The sequence below is a fragment of the Cajanus cajan genome, chromosome 8 (genome assembly GCF_000230855.2).
Source record: "Cajanus cajan strain Asha chromosome 8, NIPB_CcT2T_4, whole genome shotgun sequence".
Classification (NCBI taxonomy): domain Eukaryota; kingdom Viridiplantae; phylum Streptophyta; class Magnoliopsida; order Fabales; family Fabaceae; genus Cajanus; species Cajanus cajan.
This window is the reverse complement of record NC_138524.1, coordinates 55560879-55576827: the sequence shown is the minus strand read 5'-3', so window position 1 is coordinate 55576827 and position 15949 is coordinate 55560879. Positions and strand designations below refer to the sequence as shown.

General features: G+C 31.7%; 1 protein-coding gene across 3 annotated transcripts; it reads left to right on the top strand.

Moving 5' to 3' along the window:
• The first annotated feature begins 314 nt into the window (after positions 1–314).
• LOC109799211 (nuclear transcription factor Y subunit A-1) lies at positions 315–6699 on the top strand. 3 transcript variants are annotated; one of them, XM_020359762.3, is made up of 7 exons: positions 315–472; positions 1045–1326; positions 1843–1958; positions 2181–2249; positions 3583–3747; positions 5448–5848; positions 6415–6699. In XM_020359762.3, exons 2-6 carry the CDS (start codon positions 1062–1064, stop codon positions 5814–5816), a joined length of 984 nt encoding a protein of 327 aa, XP_020215351.2. In that variant the 5' UTR covers positions 315–472; positions 1045–1061; the 3' UTR covers positions 5817–5848; positions 6415–6699. The 3 variants fall into 3 exon arrangements, with proteins under 3 accessions (XP_020215351.2, XP_020215353.2, XP_020215352.2); XM_020359764.3 differs by having other exon boundaries at positions 6407–6699; XM_020359763.3 differs by lacking the exon at positions 315–472 and adding an exon at positions 579–820.
• The last annotated feature ends 9250 nt before the right edge of the window (positions 6700–15949 follow it).

The following is a 15949-nucleotide window of genomic DNA, read 5'->3' as shown; positions in this document are numbered from 1 at the left end:
AAATATTAGTATTTCCACATATTCTACATTGAGTTAGGAAACATAAGGATGAAGTTAGATAAACTTTTCAACAATGTTTCTCCTCAGGTCACATTCTATAATGGAGAAAAGGGGTTAGAATGGGCCATTTTTGTCAAAACATCATTGTTCTTACATTACACTCAAGTAATTAGGTAATACATGTTTCATATTTTATTTTATTTTCTTTTGTTTTCTTCTAAAGCGGAGACATCAGACATTGACAACGACCTTTGCGTGAAGTAGAAATATAATAAAATATATTTCTTACATTTTCATTTTCTAAATTTTTTTTTCTATTTCCTTATTATTCGTAAAAGTTAATTCTCATTCTCATCACTACATCAAGCCTCATTGTCTCTCTTGAGGTTGCAGTCTTGCAGACTTATACAAAGAGAGAGAGAATGAGTCTCATCTCAGTGCAATTCTGATTTTAAAAACCGAGTTTTACTTAGTAAGTTCTTCTGAAGTTCATGGCTTTATTTTCTCACACCACAGTATCTCTAGTTTCTATTTAAATTTGACTTTAACTTTTTAAAGTGTGTTTCTGTGTTTGTTTGTCTTTCTTCCTTTAAGGTTATTGTTTGTGAGAAATGAGAATTTTCTTTTCAGCATGTGTGTTTCATTGGGAAGAATACTTGAGAAAAACAATTTTGACTTTTGATAGTGAAAAAGGCTAGTCACTTGTCATCACTTTGTTTTTTTTTTTTGTACATTTCAAAGTAGTTATAAATAATCAAATTCCCTGCTCAAGAGCACAGAGCTTGATCAAGCTCAAGTCTTTTTGGGATTTGAGTGGAGGGTAAGTGTTTAAATTCGTTTCATTTTACTTATAGACTCATTTTTATTGCATGTAATTTAGTCTGAACTTCATTACCCTTTTCCAGCTTTGTAATGGAGTTAACAGATTGAGATTCATTTGATCCTGAGTATTGTTTCTTTTTTGTTTCAAATAAAGTTTGGAATTTGATCATGCTCTTGTGAATCTGTGATTTTGAATTTTGTTGTATCTCTGCGTTGTTCCAGGAAAAAGTGTTGCTAAAATGCCTGGGAAACCTGACACTGATGATTGGCGCGTAGAGCGTGGTGAGCAGATTCAGTTTCAGTCCTCTATCGACTCTAATCATCAGCCTTGGTGGCGAGGAGTGGGGGAAAATGTCTCTAAATCATCTTCAGCAGATCAATTGAATGGTTCAACGGTGAACGGTATCGGTATCACGCGGTCTGAGACTGATGAAGAGTTAGCTGGTGGAGTTGATTTCAATATGCAAAGGCGGCCTATGGTTTCTCCACCACTTCTTGGAACTGGTAAGTCAGTCTGTATTTTGGCCGGAATCTTATTAGACTTTTGTTTGATAATATGTAATTTTGTTTCTTAATTTTCTTTGCATTATTTTTAGTTTTAACTATTTGAATGAACCCACATGCAAGTGTTAATTTTGTCATATTTTCTTTTAAGGTGGTTCAGTGATTCGGGGAAATGAAAGACTTTTTGTTAGCCAATTTGGCCTACAATTCATTAAGCATTCCCTTTTTAGCCTTGAAATTACAAAGGCTTTACTTAGTGGGATAAAGCTTTTGTTGTTGTCATTGTTGTTAGCAATAATTCTCATGACTTTCAAATTTGGGGTAATTCTAATAATTAAGGGAAGAGAAGCTTTATGCATGTGACAAGTAACATTTTAAAAGAAATTTATTGAAAATAGATCTTAATTGTGTTCAAAGTAAGGAATTTTTGTTTCAAATGATGACTTCTAATTTGTAAACTAAGAAACCTTGATGCATGAATATAATTTCTGCTGATAAGCTTTTTGTTGGTCTCAGGTAGGGATGTTACTAAAGAGTACCAAGACATCAAACATTCCATGTCCTCAGCCTCGTTTACCATGGACCAGCACCTTGCTCCAAATCCTCATATGGAACTTGTTGGTCATTCAGTTGTAAGACCTTTAAAATTACTTATATTTAGGCACAGAACTTTTGTCACACGCCATGAGCCTTTAATTTATTGCTGGGAGTTTATAATATACCATTAATCTCTACCATATTATGTCAACCTTTTCTTTTGTTAGGGGGTGGGGAGTGTTGTGGAATCTGCCACTGTGTTTTATATCTTTGGGCGCAATAAATTAATATCATAACTTTTTCACTATGTGATGCAGGTTTTAACATCTCCTTATTCAGATGCACAATATGGACAAATTTTCCCTACTTACGGCCAACAAACTATGGTATGATATCAGTCATTTTCTGTATGGTGTATATGAAAATTGCTTCCATTTAAACAGGTATTTTTTAATCTGTACACAAGAACCGATCTTTTTATGTTCCAGTGAAAAGAGAAATTGTTTATATCTTTTGATTGGTGTTTATTATGGATATTTTGTGTCTATATTTGTGCATAATAAGCTTATCTATAAATTAAACCATTTTTTTTAAAAGAAAAATGTTGATATAAAATAAATATTGCAAGGACATGTAATATACTTATTTATTATTTTGGTAAAAAATTAATATTTTTGAATATTTTTTTATGATTGGTCGTTAATGTGCACTTTTTTCATGACTGTTCCATTTATTAAATGTTTTGAACTATACTTTTTTTCTGTTAGAGTATCATATTATTCTTTTATAAATATACAGACCACAAATTAGAAAAAGAAGATGATCAAATAGAGTTACCAAATATATTATGTGTTATATAATGTTTATAAATTGAATATGAATATACTATAATTTTTTTTTAAACTTTTTAATTGTTTGCTTTCATTGTTTATAATATGCATAGTGAGTGTCATATCTGATTTAAGTTTAAAATTTATTTACAATACTTTTTATTGTTGTATGGTCTTAAGTAATTATGAATTTCTTTATAAGATTATTTTAAAGGGACATGATGACATGTAATGTGGTATGATGTTATAAAATGGTTTTTTGGATGATGTCTCTTCAATACTTTATTTGATGAAGCAGCATGAAATTTTTTAGAGTATTACAGGATGTTGATGTATCAAATATAGTCAATAATTAATTGTTCAATATTTTTTTTTATATTTCTTATGTGCACATTTGTGCATGTGTGTGCACATAGTTAATTTTGGGTCTGTTAGTTGTTCTTTTATACTCTTTGTATATAGCTGATGTATCTAAAAAGATTATGAATACATTCTTCTTTTTCCTTTAAGTATTGTTTTGTTATATACTTTCATATAAAAATATGTAGAGATTATGTAAATGAGGAGACTTGCAGTATGATAAGCTTGGAAATGTCTTTGATTGTAAATTATGGTTCCTTTTGTTTTCTATTATAATATATAGAGCTAGAAACTTCACAACCTTGTAACAGTAACCACTGCCTGAGTGTAATCTTTATGATGGTAGTGACACTTCTTTTATGATGGCTTTGTTTTTCTTTATAGACTTCTGCATTGAATTTTAAATTCATTCTCTTTTCCTTTAATTTTTTTTTTTCGAGGCATTTTATGACTTTTATTATTCTTGTTGAACCAAGTAAATGCTATGCTACTTTATTGCTAGTCCTAACAGCTTTTGGTATGATGCTAGATAAACCCTCAGTTGTATGGAATGCATCATGCTAGAATGCCTTTGCCACTTGAAATGGAAGAGGAGCCTGTTTATGTCAATGCGAAGCAGTATCATGGTATTTTGAGGCGAAGACAGTCACGAGCCAAGGCTGAGCTTGAGAAAAAAGTAGTTAAGAATAGAAAGGTATGATTGATATTCAATTTATTTTAGAATGAGATAATACAGCTGAGGGAGGGTTCTACTATCCTGAAAAAGAATCATAATGAAACACAAATGAAGAAAAAAAAACTGTAAAATAATCTTAATGTTGGATAGGAAAATTTATTTTTCCATGGTAAGAGTTTCTTTATCGTTGTATTTCATTGTTGTACTGATATATTCTCTTGACCTTTTCAGTAGCATATATAAATTTAGGCAATTGTATTTACTTTGTCTTGGATTATATGTTGAGTTTCTGGTGTTGTTCTATGATTTTAGTTCTATTATCATGATTTCTTTAGTTGCTCTCTATTAGGTCTCGATATAGTGGCACTGAAAAGAAAAAAGCAATGGAATATTAATTTCAATTCCTGCTTTGCTTGTTTCTCTGTCATGCAGCAAGCAGAAGGGTTCAAATCAATGTATTTAAACTCAAGTTGACATCTTTTCAGTATTGACATATGAACATGATATGTTAATTTTTAATTAAAAATATGACATAAAGATTTAAATATAAAGATTCATTTTTGGGAGAAAAAGAAAAGACAATCAAAGAAAGCAAAGAATATAAAAAAGGAACAGCATTGAATGTGATAAGGCCATAAATATTTTTGGTTTCTGTTAGATAAGAACCCTTAGAAAACAACATATCAAAGAAAAGTCAAATAAACAATTATATCTCTATGAAAATATGGTGTTTGTAGAAAATTTATGAGAATGCTTCAGAGAAAGTCCTGTATAAAATTGTGTGTTCAAAATACTTTTGGAATTTTCATTATTAGAAAATCATGCTAGTCCCAACTCCGAAATGTTATTTACTTGACTATAAAGTTTATGTAGTAGTTGGTGACAAGAACCATGTTGGCTAAAAGATTATAAGTTGTTAGGCAACAATTTTATATCTTCAGTAGGTGGTTTCCCGTTCTATGGAGACACGAAAGAGAAAAACATATGGTGTATGCTTGCAAACCTTTACAACATCTCTGCTCTATTCTTATGAAGTTCCTGATTCTTGTAATACTTCTTGCCACTAGCGGACAAACTGTCATGTAGATGACCTTCAAATCCAAATTCATTGTTATTGTCCTAAAATTCCAGGAATTGCTTTCTGGAATGTATCCATCCATGCTAACATGTGCAAAATACCTTTGCAAGGAAATTTTAATTTTTGACTTCAAGTTTTACAATTAAGGTTAGAAGAGGAGACATGCAGTGAATGGTTAGATTAAACTTAGTTTTAAATTAAATACCGAGTAGAAAACTCTTAAGAAATCTAGTTGAATAGATGATTATGGTCATGCAGTGGGTGAAAAATCACAAATTACTAGGATTTGACTCCTGTAAACTAAACAAAGATGAAGTGACTAATTTCAGTCGCTAATGAGAAAATCAACCATTGATATTTAACATATGCATGATTTGTTATGCATGTGAAATTGATTTTCTTATCAAAGATTAAGAGTACTTACTTTATACTCTAAAGTGAATTGCTCACTTTAGAGGATCTGGACCCAAATTTCCATGTCTTTTTTTATTTTTGAAGTTTCACCATGTCTCACACTGGTTGTTGGTAAGATGTATGTTTGAATGTTTTGTATTCATATAATTTTATCTCTCACTTCTTACCATTGGTGTAGAATTGATCATTGTCACAGCCTCATAGGTGTTTTATTCATTTCCTACAGCCATACCTTCATGAATCCCGTCATCTACATGCCATGAGAAGGGCAAGAGGCAATGGGGGTCGCTTTCTTAACACAAAGAAGCTTGAAAATAACGATTGCATTGCCACTTCAGATGAAGGCAACGATATTGGTGCAAACTCCTCAATGAACACACCTAACACTCAACATTTTCTCATCAACAATGAGAATATAGGCTCATCAAGTGCATCACAGTCCACGGTTCAGGACATGCACAGAGTCCAGTGTTTCAATATTGATAATTACCATAATGTAAATGGACTCACAGCACTATACCATTCCCAAGCAAATGGAAAAAAGGAGGGAGACTACTTTGGTACAATGAGGGGCCCTAACGGGGCTTTCAAATAGAGCACTTCCCTCAGCCGTACAGCAAAAGTTAGGTACTAAAAATAACAACTATATAGTCTTTTGTGTTTTGGAATTTGGATAATTTTTTTCATAAGTACTTAGGGTTTGGTTAGATAAACTTATCTAGAAGTACTTATAAGAGAAGAAAATTGGAAAGAAAAATGAAATTAGCTTCTCTATAAGGTAAATTTAGCTTATGCATAAGTTAATTTATAAAAGTTATCTCATATTAGTTTTTTCAAAAACTTGTTTTTAACTTATACACAAACTAATTTTAACTTGGAAACTAATTTCATTTTTATTTCCTATTTTCTTCTCCTATAAATACTTTGGAGAAATTTATCCAAATAGATCTTTACAAGAAAAGAAAAGAAGGTAAACTGAATTTAACTTTGCGTATAAAGATAAAACCAACTTATGCATTTAAGTTTTATAAAAACTATTTTTCATTTAATTTCTCCAAAAGCAAGGTGCATAAGTTGATTTTAATTTATGGAAGCTCAAAGCATTTTACTCTCTTATTTTCTTTTCTTATAAGTGCGTATGAAGCAATAAGGTTTAATTGAATTTCACTCTAGTCTTATGTCAAGTATTGCAGGTGAAGATTAAGGGCTGTCTCATCCAACTTAAGATGCTGTATTGAAGGCAATTCATTCTTGGCTCAGTTAAATGGTGAGACCAGTGACATGGTACACTCTATGCCTGGTCTCCCATTCTTCTGTTTTCTACCTTTGCAAGGTCCATTTGTAAAATGGGTGACAGAAAGAAAAGGAAAATCACTTTGGTTTGAGAACTTCTGTAAGTTTATATTTTAAACTATTTGAAGGTTCATAACACTGAACTGAGTTGAGTGAGATATGCTTCACAAAGCCTTGAAACTTTCCTCTATCTTGTCTTATATCTCCTTACACATCATTATCCTTAATCGATGCATATACACTATTTATAAGAGAGAAAAATAGGAAAGAAAAATGAAATGAGTTTTTTCTCAAGTTAAAATTAGTTTATTTATAAACTAATTTGTAGAAATGCTTTTCAATTAGATTTTTCAAAATTTTATTTTTAAGTCATACAAAAGTTAATTTTAATTTTTTTTCCTATTTTTTTCTCCCAGAAACATGTTCTAATGATGCTTTTGTTCTTGATGCTTGTGTACGCTTTTCCATATGAAATTGTAGCTTACTTATGCCCGTTGGTTTAGGATCTTGTTTCACCCTATATAGGTAGCAAGTGCTGAAGGGAAATCAAATTTTAGGGGAGATACGTGAATTGATGAGTAAAATTATAGTATTATCTTTGGTTCAAAAGATGTGTATTTTTTTTAAAAATAAAAAATGTAGCATAGAGTAGTGCAACTTTAGCTAAAAAAGGAATAAAAAAGTTGAGGATCTTGGTGGAAGTGGCGTAAAGCCCTTCTGGGGACTGTTCCATTACTTGATGGAATCACTAACTTGTTATTCTCCATGTTATGTAACAATTATTCTTTTTGGCTGGTAAAACAAGAAATAAACCATTGATCCATATCTTAAACTTAGTTCCCTCTGTTTCTTTTGGCTAGTTTCCTTGGGTCTGGAGGCTTTCTTTGCTTTAGATTGAGGTGTCATCTCTTCTTAGATAAGCTTTCTTGTATGGTTTTAAATTAATTTAGAGCATGTTTGGATAAAAAATGTTTTCGAAAATAACTAGTATTTTTCAATGATGAAGATTTCAAAAACACTTCTAAGTTGTATTCAAGGAGATTCTTAAACAAGTTTAGCATTACAAATAATATATGTTTAGATCTATACACCTGAAGCTAAAAGAGATAAAAAAAAAAAAAAAAAAAAACCCTCCGCTTTTGTTATTCCTTATTCCTTGTGTATTGGTTTCATGCTTAACTAGGAGGTAAGACATGTCTTCGTTCTTTGCAGCTTTGTAACCCTAATTCTGACTTGGTTAATTTTCTGAATTCTTACTCTCCGATATTTGATGATGTTTTCTATACCTTGTTGGAAATATTTTGAGAAAAATATAGAAAAATCGGATCTTTTAGATAAATTAAAATTAAAATTAAAGATGATAAATTGTTATTAAAATTATCATAAAGATTTATACAAGATAATGTTTACATATAAGCTTACAATCAATTTAAAATTTTAACAAATATCATCTACTAACAATTCTATTTATTGAAATTACATTGACTAATTCAAAATAAAATGTAACATATAAAACTTTAACAATAACAAATATTCTATCTAAAATTTATTCAAAATTCAAAATTTAAATAAAGAAAAATCTTATAAATCTAACACTCCTTGAGATTTGTCGTGAACACCTCAAATTTTAGTTTCATGAACTCTAAAACTTGATTTCAAAAGTTCTATGTCAGCAAGTAGTTACACATCAATTTCTTGATCCAAATCATTGTTATTATAGTCATTTAATTTAATTTCTCTTGACTTTAAATACTACTTGTTGGGATTTGTCATATCAAATACATTTTGTATAAAAGTGTGACCAAATCTTTCATGCCAAACACTACTCTCATCAATTTTAATAATAAAATTATGATCTTCAACCAAATCAAATTCTAAATAAAAATAGTTTTTGATCATCTCAATCTTTGTAATCTCTAATCCATGTTCATCCATTATAAAACAATAATTCTCTTTGAAAGAGACTCCTTATCCATTCTTTAGTATTTGGGGAACGCTAAGAAGATTTTGATCCAATTTCAAAATGTAAAGAACATCTTTGACAATTATATATTATATCTTTCTTGGTTGATATAAAAATCGTTCCTTTTTCATTGACTTGCATAATCTCACAATTTCTCATCTTACTTTTGATTGAATTGATTTGTCGATAAAAGTAAAAAAAAAAAAAAAAAAAAGATACACAGTTAGTCATGTGATTGATACAGTCATTGTCAATGAGCCAAATATTCAATTCATGTGAATTGATTTCTTGCGATATCATAAATAAATACTCATCTTCATTATCATTTTTTTCTTCAATAACATTTGTTTGTTTTTTTCTACTTGTTGCTTAGGATGATTCTTCTTTAATCTGTAATAGTTTTCCTTATGACTACTTTTATTCTTTGGCAATGAGAACAAGGCAAAAAATTTCCTTTTCTTGAAGAACCTTCAACTTTCCCTTCGTTATTGAAAGATTGTGACTTTCCAAAATTCCTTCCATTGTGTTTTGCTTGAAAAGCACCTTCAACAACTTCATCACTTCTTATCGAGACTCTTTACTCTTGAGAATGAAGCTTATTGGTTATTTTAGTCATTGTGAGGGTTTGCAAATCACAAAGACTCTTCAATTGCAAAAAACTTGGCTTAAAATCTTCAGGCAACGAAACATGATTTTATTGACAACCTTCTCATATGTAAATGATGTTTCACTAAGAAGTCATATTTGGTTCACAACATCCTTTGACATATTCATTATCTTCCATCTTCTTCAATTCAAATTCTCTCTTCAATGTGATAAGCCTAATAAATTTGACTTTGTTATTGCCTGCAAATTCGTCTTGGATCTTGTTCCACACCTGTTTAGGTGTTTCCAAGTCCATGATTTTAGTAAAAATATGATTTGCATGTATTGCATGTAGGCAAGTGATGACTTTATCTTTCTTTACTTCTCCTTTTCATAAGCTTTGATTTGTACAATGGTTAAATTTTCTCTCAATAGTAGTAAATTAGCTTTTAAGATTAAAACGTTCAATAAAACTTTGAAATCTTAAAACAAATTTCATCTTGACAGTCCAAATATGATAATTTTCACCATTAAACATTGGAATTGCTAGTGAATTATTGGAAGTAGACATCCTTACACCATAATTGCTTGAACAAAAATCACTCAATTTAGTGTTTGCACTCAGCCTCACTATGTGTAGCGCTCAAGAAAATTTTTTCCTCACAGCCCGTAAGAAGCAAGCCCTTGATATCACTATTGGAAATATTTTGAGAAAAATATTAAAAAAATTTGATCTTTCTGAAAAATTAAAATTGAAGATGACAAATTGCCATTAGAATTACCATAAAGATTCATAGAAGAGGATGCCTATGTATAGACTTAATTTAAAATTCCTAACAAATCCTATCTACAAACAATCCTATTTGTTGAGATCACATTAACTAATTGAAAATATATATATAAAATATAAAACTTTAACATTAACAAATATCCTATTTAAAATATATTCAAATTTCAAAATTCAAATAAAGGAAAACCTCATAAATCTAACATATTGGAAGGGGGAGTAGGTTCAGTTGACTAGTGAAAGAGTAACACAACTCTAAAATTATGGCTCACAAAGTTCAACAAAAATAAAAATGTGTACTATGTAGACTTAGGTATACACATATAGTTGTTCCAAAGATAGTAGATTGAATCTAGTAAAAAAATGGACCATATTAGAAAAAGTTTTCCATAAAATTAGGAAGACATTTCAAACCAATAATATATTGAAAAAAAATAATCTTCCACTTAATCCATTGTCAATCATAATAAGAAATAAAATATATGAATCATGGTGACAAGTTTTTTAATAGTGAGTATTATATCTAATGTATCTCAATATATCAAGTCTCTCAACACTACTTCTTAATGAATAAGCCATATGTTTACTCTAGGTCAAAACTAAATGGTATTTCTCAAAACAAAAAATATTTGCACAAAATAAACTGGAAAACATTAAATTGAATAAGAGTTTCATCAAAATAATAAACATACTTATTGAATAAGAGTTTCATCAAAATAATAAATATACTTATAATGAATATCATATCATAGGACCAAGCCCCATTCATACTACATGATCCCTGAAATTCTTTAGTGTCATGCCTTTAGTTAAATGATCGACAATTATCAACTCAATGCTTATGTGTTCAATGGTCATTTCTTTTCCTTAACACATTCTCTTACGACTAAATATTTGATGTTGATGTGTATACTTTGACTTCCACTCTTATCATTCTTAGCCATAAATATTATTAAAATATATGACTTATTCAAGAGGAGGTGAACTGAATATTTCTTGAAAATTTTCTTCTTTTTGAATCTTTTAAAAACACTTCCTTTTCAAAAACTACAACTTTTCATGCCTCTCAAGTGTATTTTTCTTGTCACCCATTTTTCTTTGAACTTCTTTGTTATTTTTTCATCAGTAATGGATTCCTTTTCTTTCTTTTTTATTCGTTCCACTTAGGGTACTTCCTATCCTTGGGGTTACAATGGTGATGTCCTTACCCCTTAGAGGAGTTTTGAAGGAGGGAACACCAACCCTAGAGGAAAATTCTAAGGAATCTATGTTGTTATTGCTTTAACTTTTCCTTTATCAAGCCTTATAGTAGGGAGTGATGATTAATTATCACTCTTAGACTTGGAGTCAAGGGCTTCCTTGGAAAAGTGTTTAACACAGACCATTTTGAGTAGAAAGTAGAGAACCCAGATGAATACAAGGGAAAGATTAGATAGGAAAAGGTTGACCAAAGTTAGATCAAATTTCAATTAAAACTAATTTACCTAAGGAGGAATTTTACAACCCTATCTAGAGAAAAAAAAAACAAGAACTTACAACGGTTGGAAGGATTTACTAGTCATTGGAAGGATTTACAACATTTTAAAGCTTCATTAATGAAGTTGTGATAGTTAACCAACTCCTAATCAACAATTTTCCTAAACTTTTAACATTTAACAAACATTTAGTGAAATTGAATATCTCTTCAATTAAGGGCTTCGTGAATATACCAACCAATTGTATTTTGGTTTCCACAAATTTTAGCTCGATGTCACCATTATGAACATATAGTCTTTGACAAACTTATTACATTGGTGTTGTCATACATGAAATTGATCTTTGTATTATCTAGCGAGTAATCTATTACTTGATGCTAGATCCTAACCATTTGAGAAAAATAAGATGCTTTTGAGACACATCCAAATTCTACTATTAACAAGGCAATGGTGCTCTATTTCTTTGAGGACCAAGAGATTAGGGATTTTCTAAGGAATTAGCATGCACAATTGGTGTCTTTTCCTTTCAATTTTCCCTTGTATAATCAACATCATTATATCCTGAAAGATCAAACTTAGACCCTCTTCTCATATTAGGAATATGCATAACTATCTTTACAACTCAATGGGGCCTATCTTTACAATTTATTTGTGAACACAAAAGCGTATCAAATGTCATTTCTTTTAGTGAATAAAAGAAGTAGTGTTCCTTTTGAAATTATTCGCATAGACTTATGGGGCCTATCTCTTATTTTCTCAAAATATGGTTTCTGTTATTTGGAATTACTATCTTATCCTTATGTGTTGCCTGTTCATATAGGTCAAACTAAGCTCATGATGAGCTTCGACAGACCAATTAATTTCATTGGCTCACCATGTCAAATCCAAAAAATAACCTAAGCATTACCAACGAACAAAGAGTAATTCCCACGCCATATCTCCAAAAATCTTGGAACACACTAAATTGTAATCTATTAGGAATAGTATATTCGCTCATTAAACACCCTACACAATTACAAGAATATATCTCAAATATATCATACGATATTATTAGGGATGATAAATAAACCTATTGTCGCAACCCGAAAATTTTTGATCTCGCGACTAATGGTTTAAACATCCTTTTAAAGATCTCATCAATTAAGGAATGTCTGGACACCAGACTAATCCTTAATTAATGGTTTTGAAGAATGAGTTCATGGATTCGCCACCAATGTTTTACTCAAATCATTGGAAAAAGAAAAGTTTTTTAAAAATTCAATAATGGCCTTGATAACTAGAATTGGGTTCGGGGGTCGGTTACGTGTAGGGAAGGTATTAAGCACCCCTACAGCGCCCTCAATTGGTACCCTATGATGAAGTTAACGTGATAAGAATTAATAAATTAAATATTAGATCCCTTTATTAATATTTATTTACATGCTATAAATTTAAATTACATGATTGATCCTAAAATGTCTACATGGTTGCTTTTATTATAACGATATTTAAGATGAGGGGATAGAGAAAAGAGAAGAGAATTGAGTGAAATACCTTTTAAACGAGTTTTACTAAATCTTCAAATATGGGGATCTTTTAGGTGCTTTGTGACAACCTTTCACACTACAATATGCCTCACAAATCTCAAGAAATACAAAAGGAGAGAGAGAAAGAGGGAAATTTCGAGCTCTAAGGAGTCTTGGACGAAATTTTGTGGTCTTGAGAACTGTGCCTGAGTCGTCTATTTATAAACGTTAGAACTGACCAGAATGACCCGTTCCAGATTCAGAACAGCCCGTTCTGGGCTAGTCCGTTATGGGTAAAATATGAATCTGGAATGACCCGTTCTAGAATTGGAACGGTCCGTTCTGGGTTTGAATTTTACTCATAACAACCTTTGCTGGAACGGCCTGTTCCAAACTAGGGTTTTAGGCCTTTTTAGTAACTTGGAACGGCCCGTTCCGAGTTGGGAACGAGCCGTTTCGAGATGGGAACGACCCGTTTCGATTTTGGAATAGTCCGTTTTGGGCTATTAAAACCAACTTGTTTGGGCTTTAGGCCTTTCGATGTCGTGTCCTATTGTTTCTATACTTGGGAGCTCCTTTTCTTTGATAATAGACGTCCATTTAATTGCTTTTGTTGGTCCGAACGAAATTAGGTGTCTACACCTGTAACCATGAATTTTATCCGAACCTATCCCAACTTTGATGGGGAATACTTGGTTTGACTGGGTACGAGTACGGGTACATGTAAAACTCAAAATATTAAATCGGAGATGGGGATGGGGATATGTATATACTTACCTGCCCCGTCCCTGTCCTCATCCTCATCCCCAATTTAATACTCGTCCCCGATTTGATTGTGAAACATTTATGGTTGTTTAATTATTAAGAAGTCTCTTGATTAAAATATGAGATAAACAAACAACCCAATTACCATTGTAATATAACATAAATATAAGCTAAATATATTTTGTTTTTTTTTTTGCAAAAAAATAATAATTAATTTTTAACAAGTACGGGTATGGGGATACTTGATACTCAATAAGGATATGGGGATGGGACGAAAATTACATACCCATCAAGTATCGAGGACGAGGGCGAGGATGAGTTTGAACCATGGGGATAGGGGCGAGTATCATGAAATCTATACCTGCCCCACCCCATTGTGTAACACCCCAGTTTTTATTTCATTTTTATTTTATTTTATTGAGGGTATTTTGGTAATTTTATAAATGTATAGGGGTGATTTAATTAGTAGCTTGGAACGGGCCGTTCCGGAATTGGAACGGGTCGTTCCAAATTACCAAAATGAATGTGAGTTAGTAGCCCAGAACGGACCATTCTCAAGTTGGAACGGGCCGTTTCGGACTATTAAAACTGCCTATAACCCTAAATGGGAACGAGATTGGAATGCGTCGTTTCCAAAATATGGCCATTGTGAGTAATAAATGCACACCAGAATAGGCCGTTCTGGTTTGAGAACGGGCCGTTCCGGCGAAGCCTGATGCCTATAAATTGAGCTCTCTACCACTCCCAAAAAGCACACCTCTCATTTTATGATTTCTTTTCTTCTTTTCTCTCTTCTCTTCTTCTGCACTCTTTGAAGACCGAGGGGAACCCAGCGGAGGAGATCAACCAGATCCTTAGTTTCAGCTACTGTTTATCCAGGTACGGGAGGAAAGGAGATTATTTATATGTAGAGTTACATGAGGGAATTGGGTAGAGGAAGAGCCCTTAGGATTATGAGTAATTTTATAATTATTTCTGTTTGGAGAATTATTAGTTTTATGTGATTCTGTATGTATTTAGGACTACGAATATATGATTAATTTGTAAGAATGATGATTTGGGAGAGAGAAAAAAATTATAGAAAAATGCCTGTAAGTTAGGTTGTGGAAAATTGGATTATTTCTGTTTGAGGAATTGATGATCCCATTAGATTCTGTATGTGTTGAGGATTAGAAATATGTATTTAATTTGTGAAAATGATGATTTGGGAGAGAGAACGAAATTATAGAAAAGTGCTTGTTAGTTAGGTTTTGGAAAATTGGGAGTTTTACTATTTGATTTAATATTGTATTAAATTGATGATTCAATTGAGTGTTATAATAATTTATAAATGTTATTGCTATATTATATGGTAAAAATTGGATGATCTAGTTGTGAATTCATGGTGAATTGCTTGAGGGGTATGTGAATCACTATTTTATTAGACTTATCTATTAAGTGTATGTGATATGAAATTGAGTTATGAGATGAAATGTTGTATTGAATATGAATATGATGTGATTGTAATTCCTCACACTAGTGACCAGTGTAACATCCCAATTTTTTTATTATTATTATGGGTATTTTCGTAAATTTATTAAAAGTTTAGGGGTATTTTTGGTTACCAGAACGGGCCGTTCCAAAGGTGGAACGGGACGTTCCAAAAGATGTAAATATGTTATTCTGCGTTGCTTCAGAACGGGCTTGGAACGGGCCGTTCTCCAAGTAGAACGGGCCGTTCTTCTTGGAGAACGGCCCGTTCTCCTTGTAGAACAGGCCGTTCCAGAGGGAGAACAGGCCGTTCTGCTGAGTTTTAGAACGGGCCGTTCTGATTTTAGAACGGGCCGTAGTGGTAGGTGGGCAAAAAATCCTATAAATAGGCCTCAAATCCTCTCATTTCTTGACACCTCTCATTCTCACTCTCTCTTCTCTTCTGTTCTCTCTTCCTTTCCTCTTCTTCTCTCTGAAGACCAAGAGGAACTCAGAGGATGAGGTTCTGCCCCAGTTTTAGTTTCCGTTCCTGTTTAAGGAAAGAGAGGTGGAGGTTATGCCCTAGTTCCTATTTATCCAGGTACGGGGGAAAAGGGAATTATTTATATGTAGAGTTGGGTAGAGGAAGAACCCTAATTTTATAATTATTTCTGTTTGGAGAATTCTTGGTTTTATGTGATTCTATATGAATTTAGGATTATGAATGTATGATTTATTTGTAACAATGATGCTCTGGGAGAGAGAACGAAATTATAGAAAAGTGTCTGTAATCTAGGTTTTGGGAAAATTGGAATATTTATGTTTGAGAAATTGATGATCCTAGTAGATTTTGTATGTGTTGAGGATTAGAAATACATATTTAATTTGTAAGAATGATGATCTGAG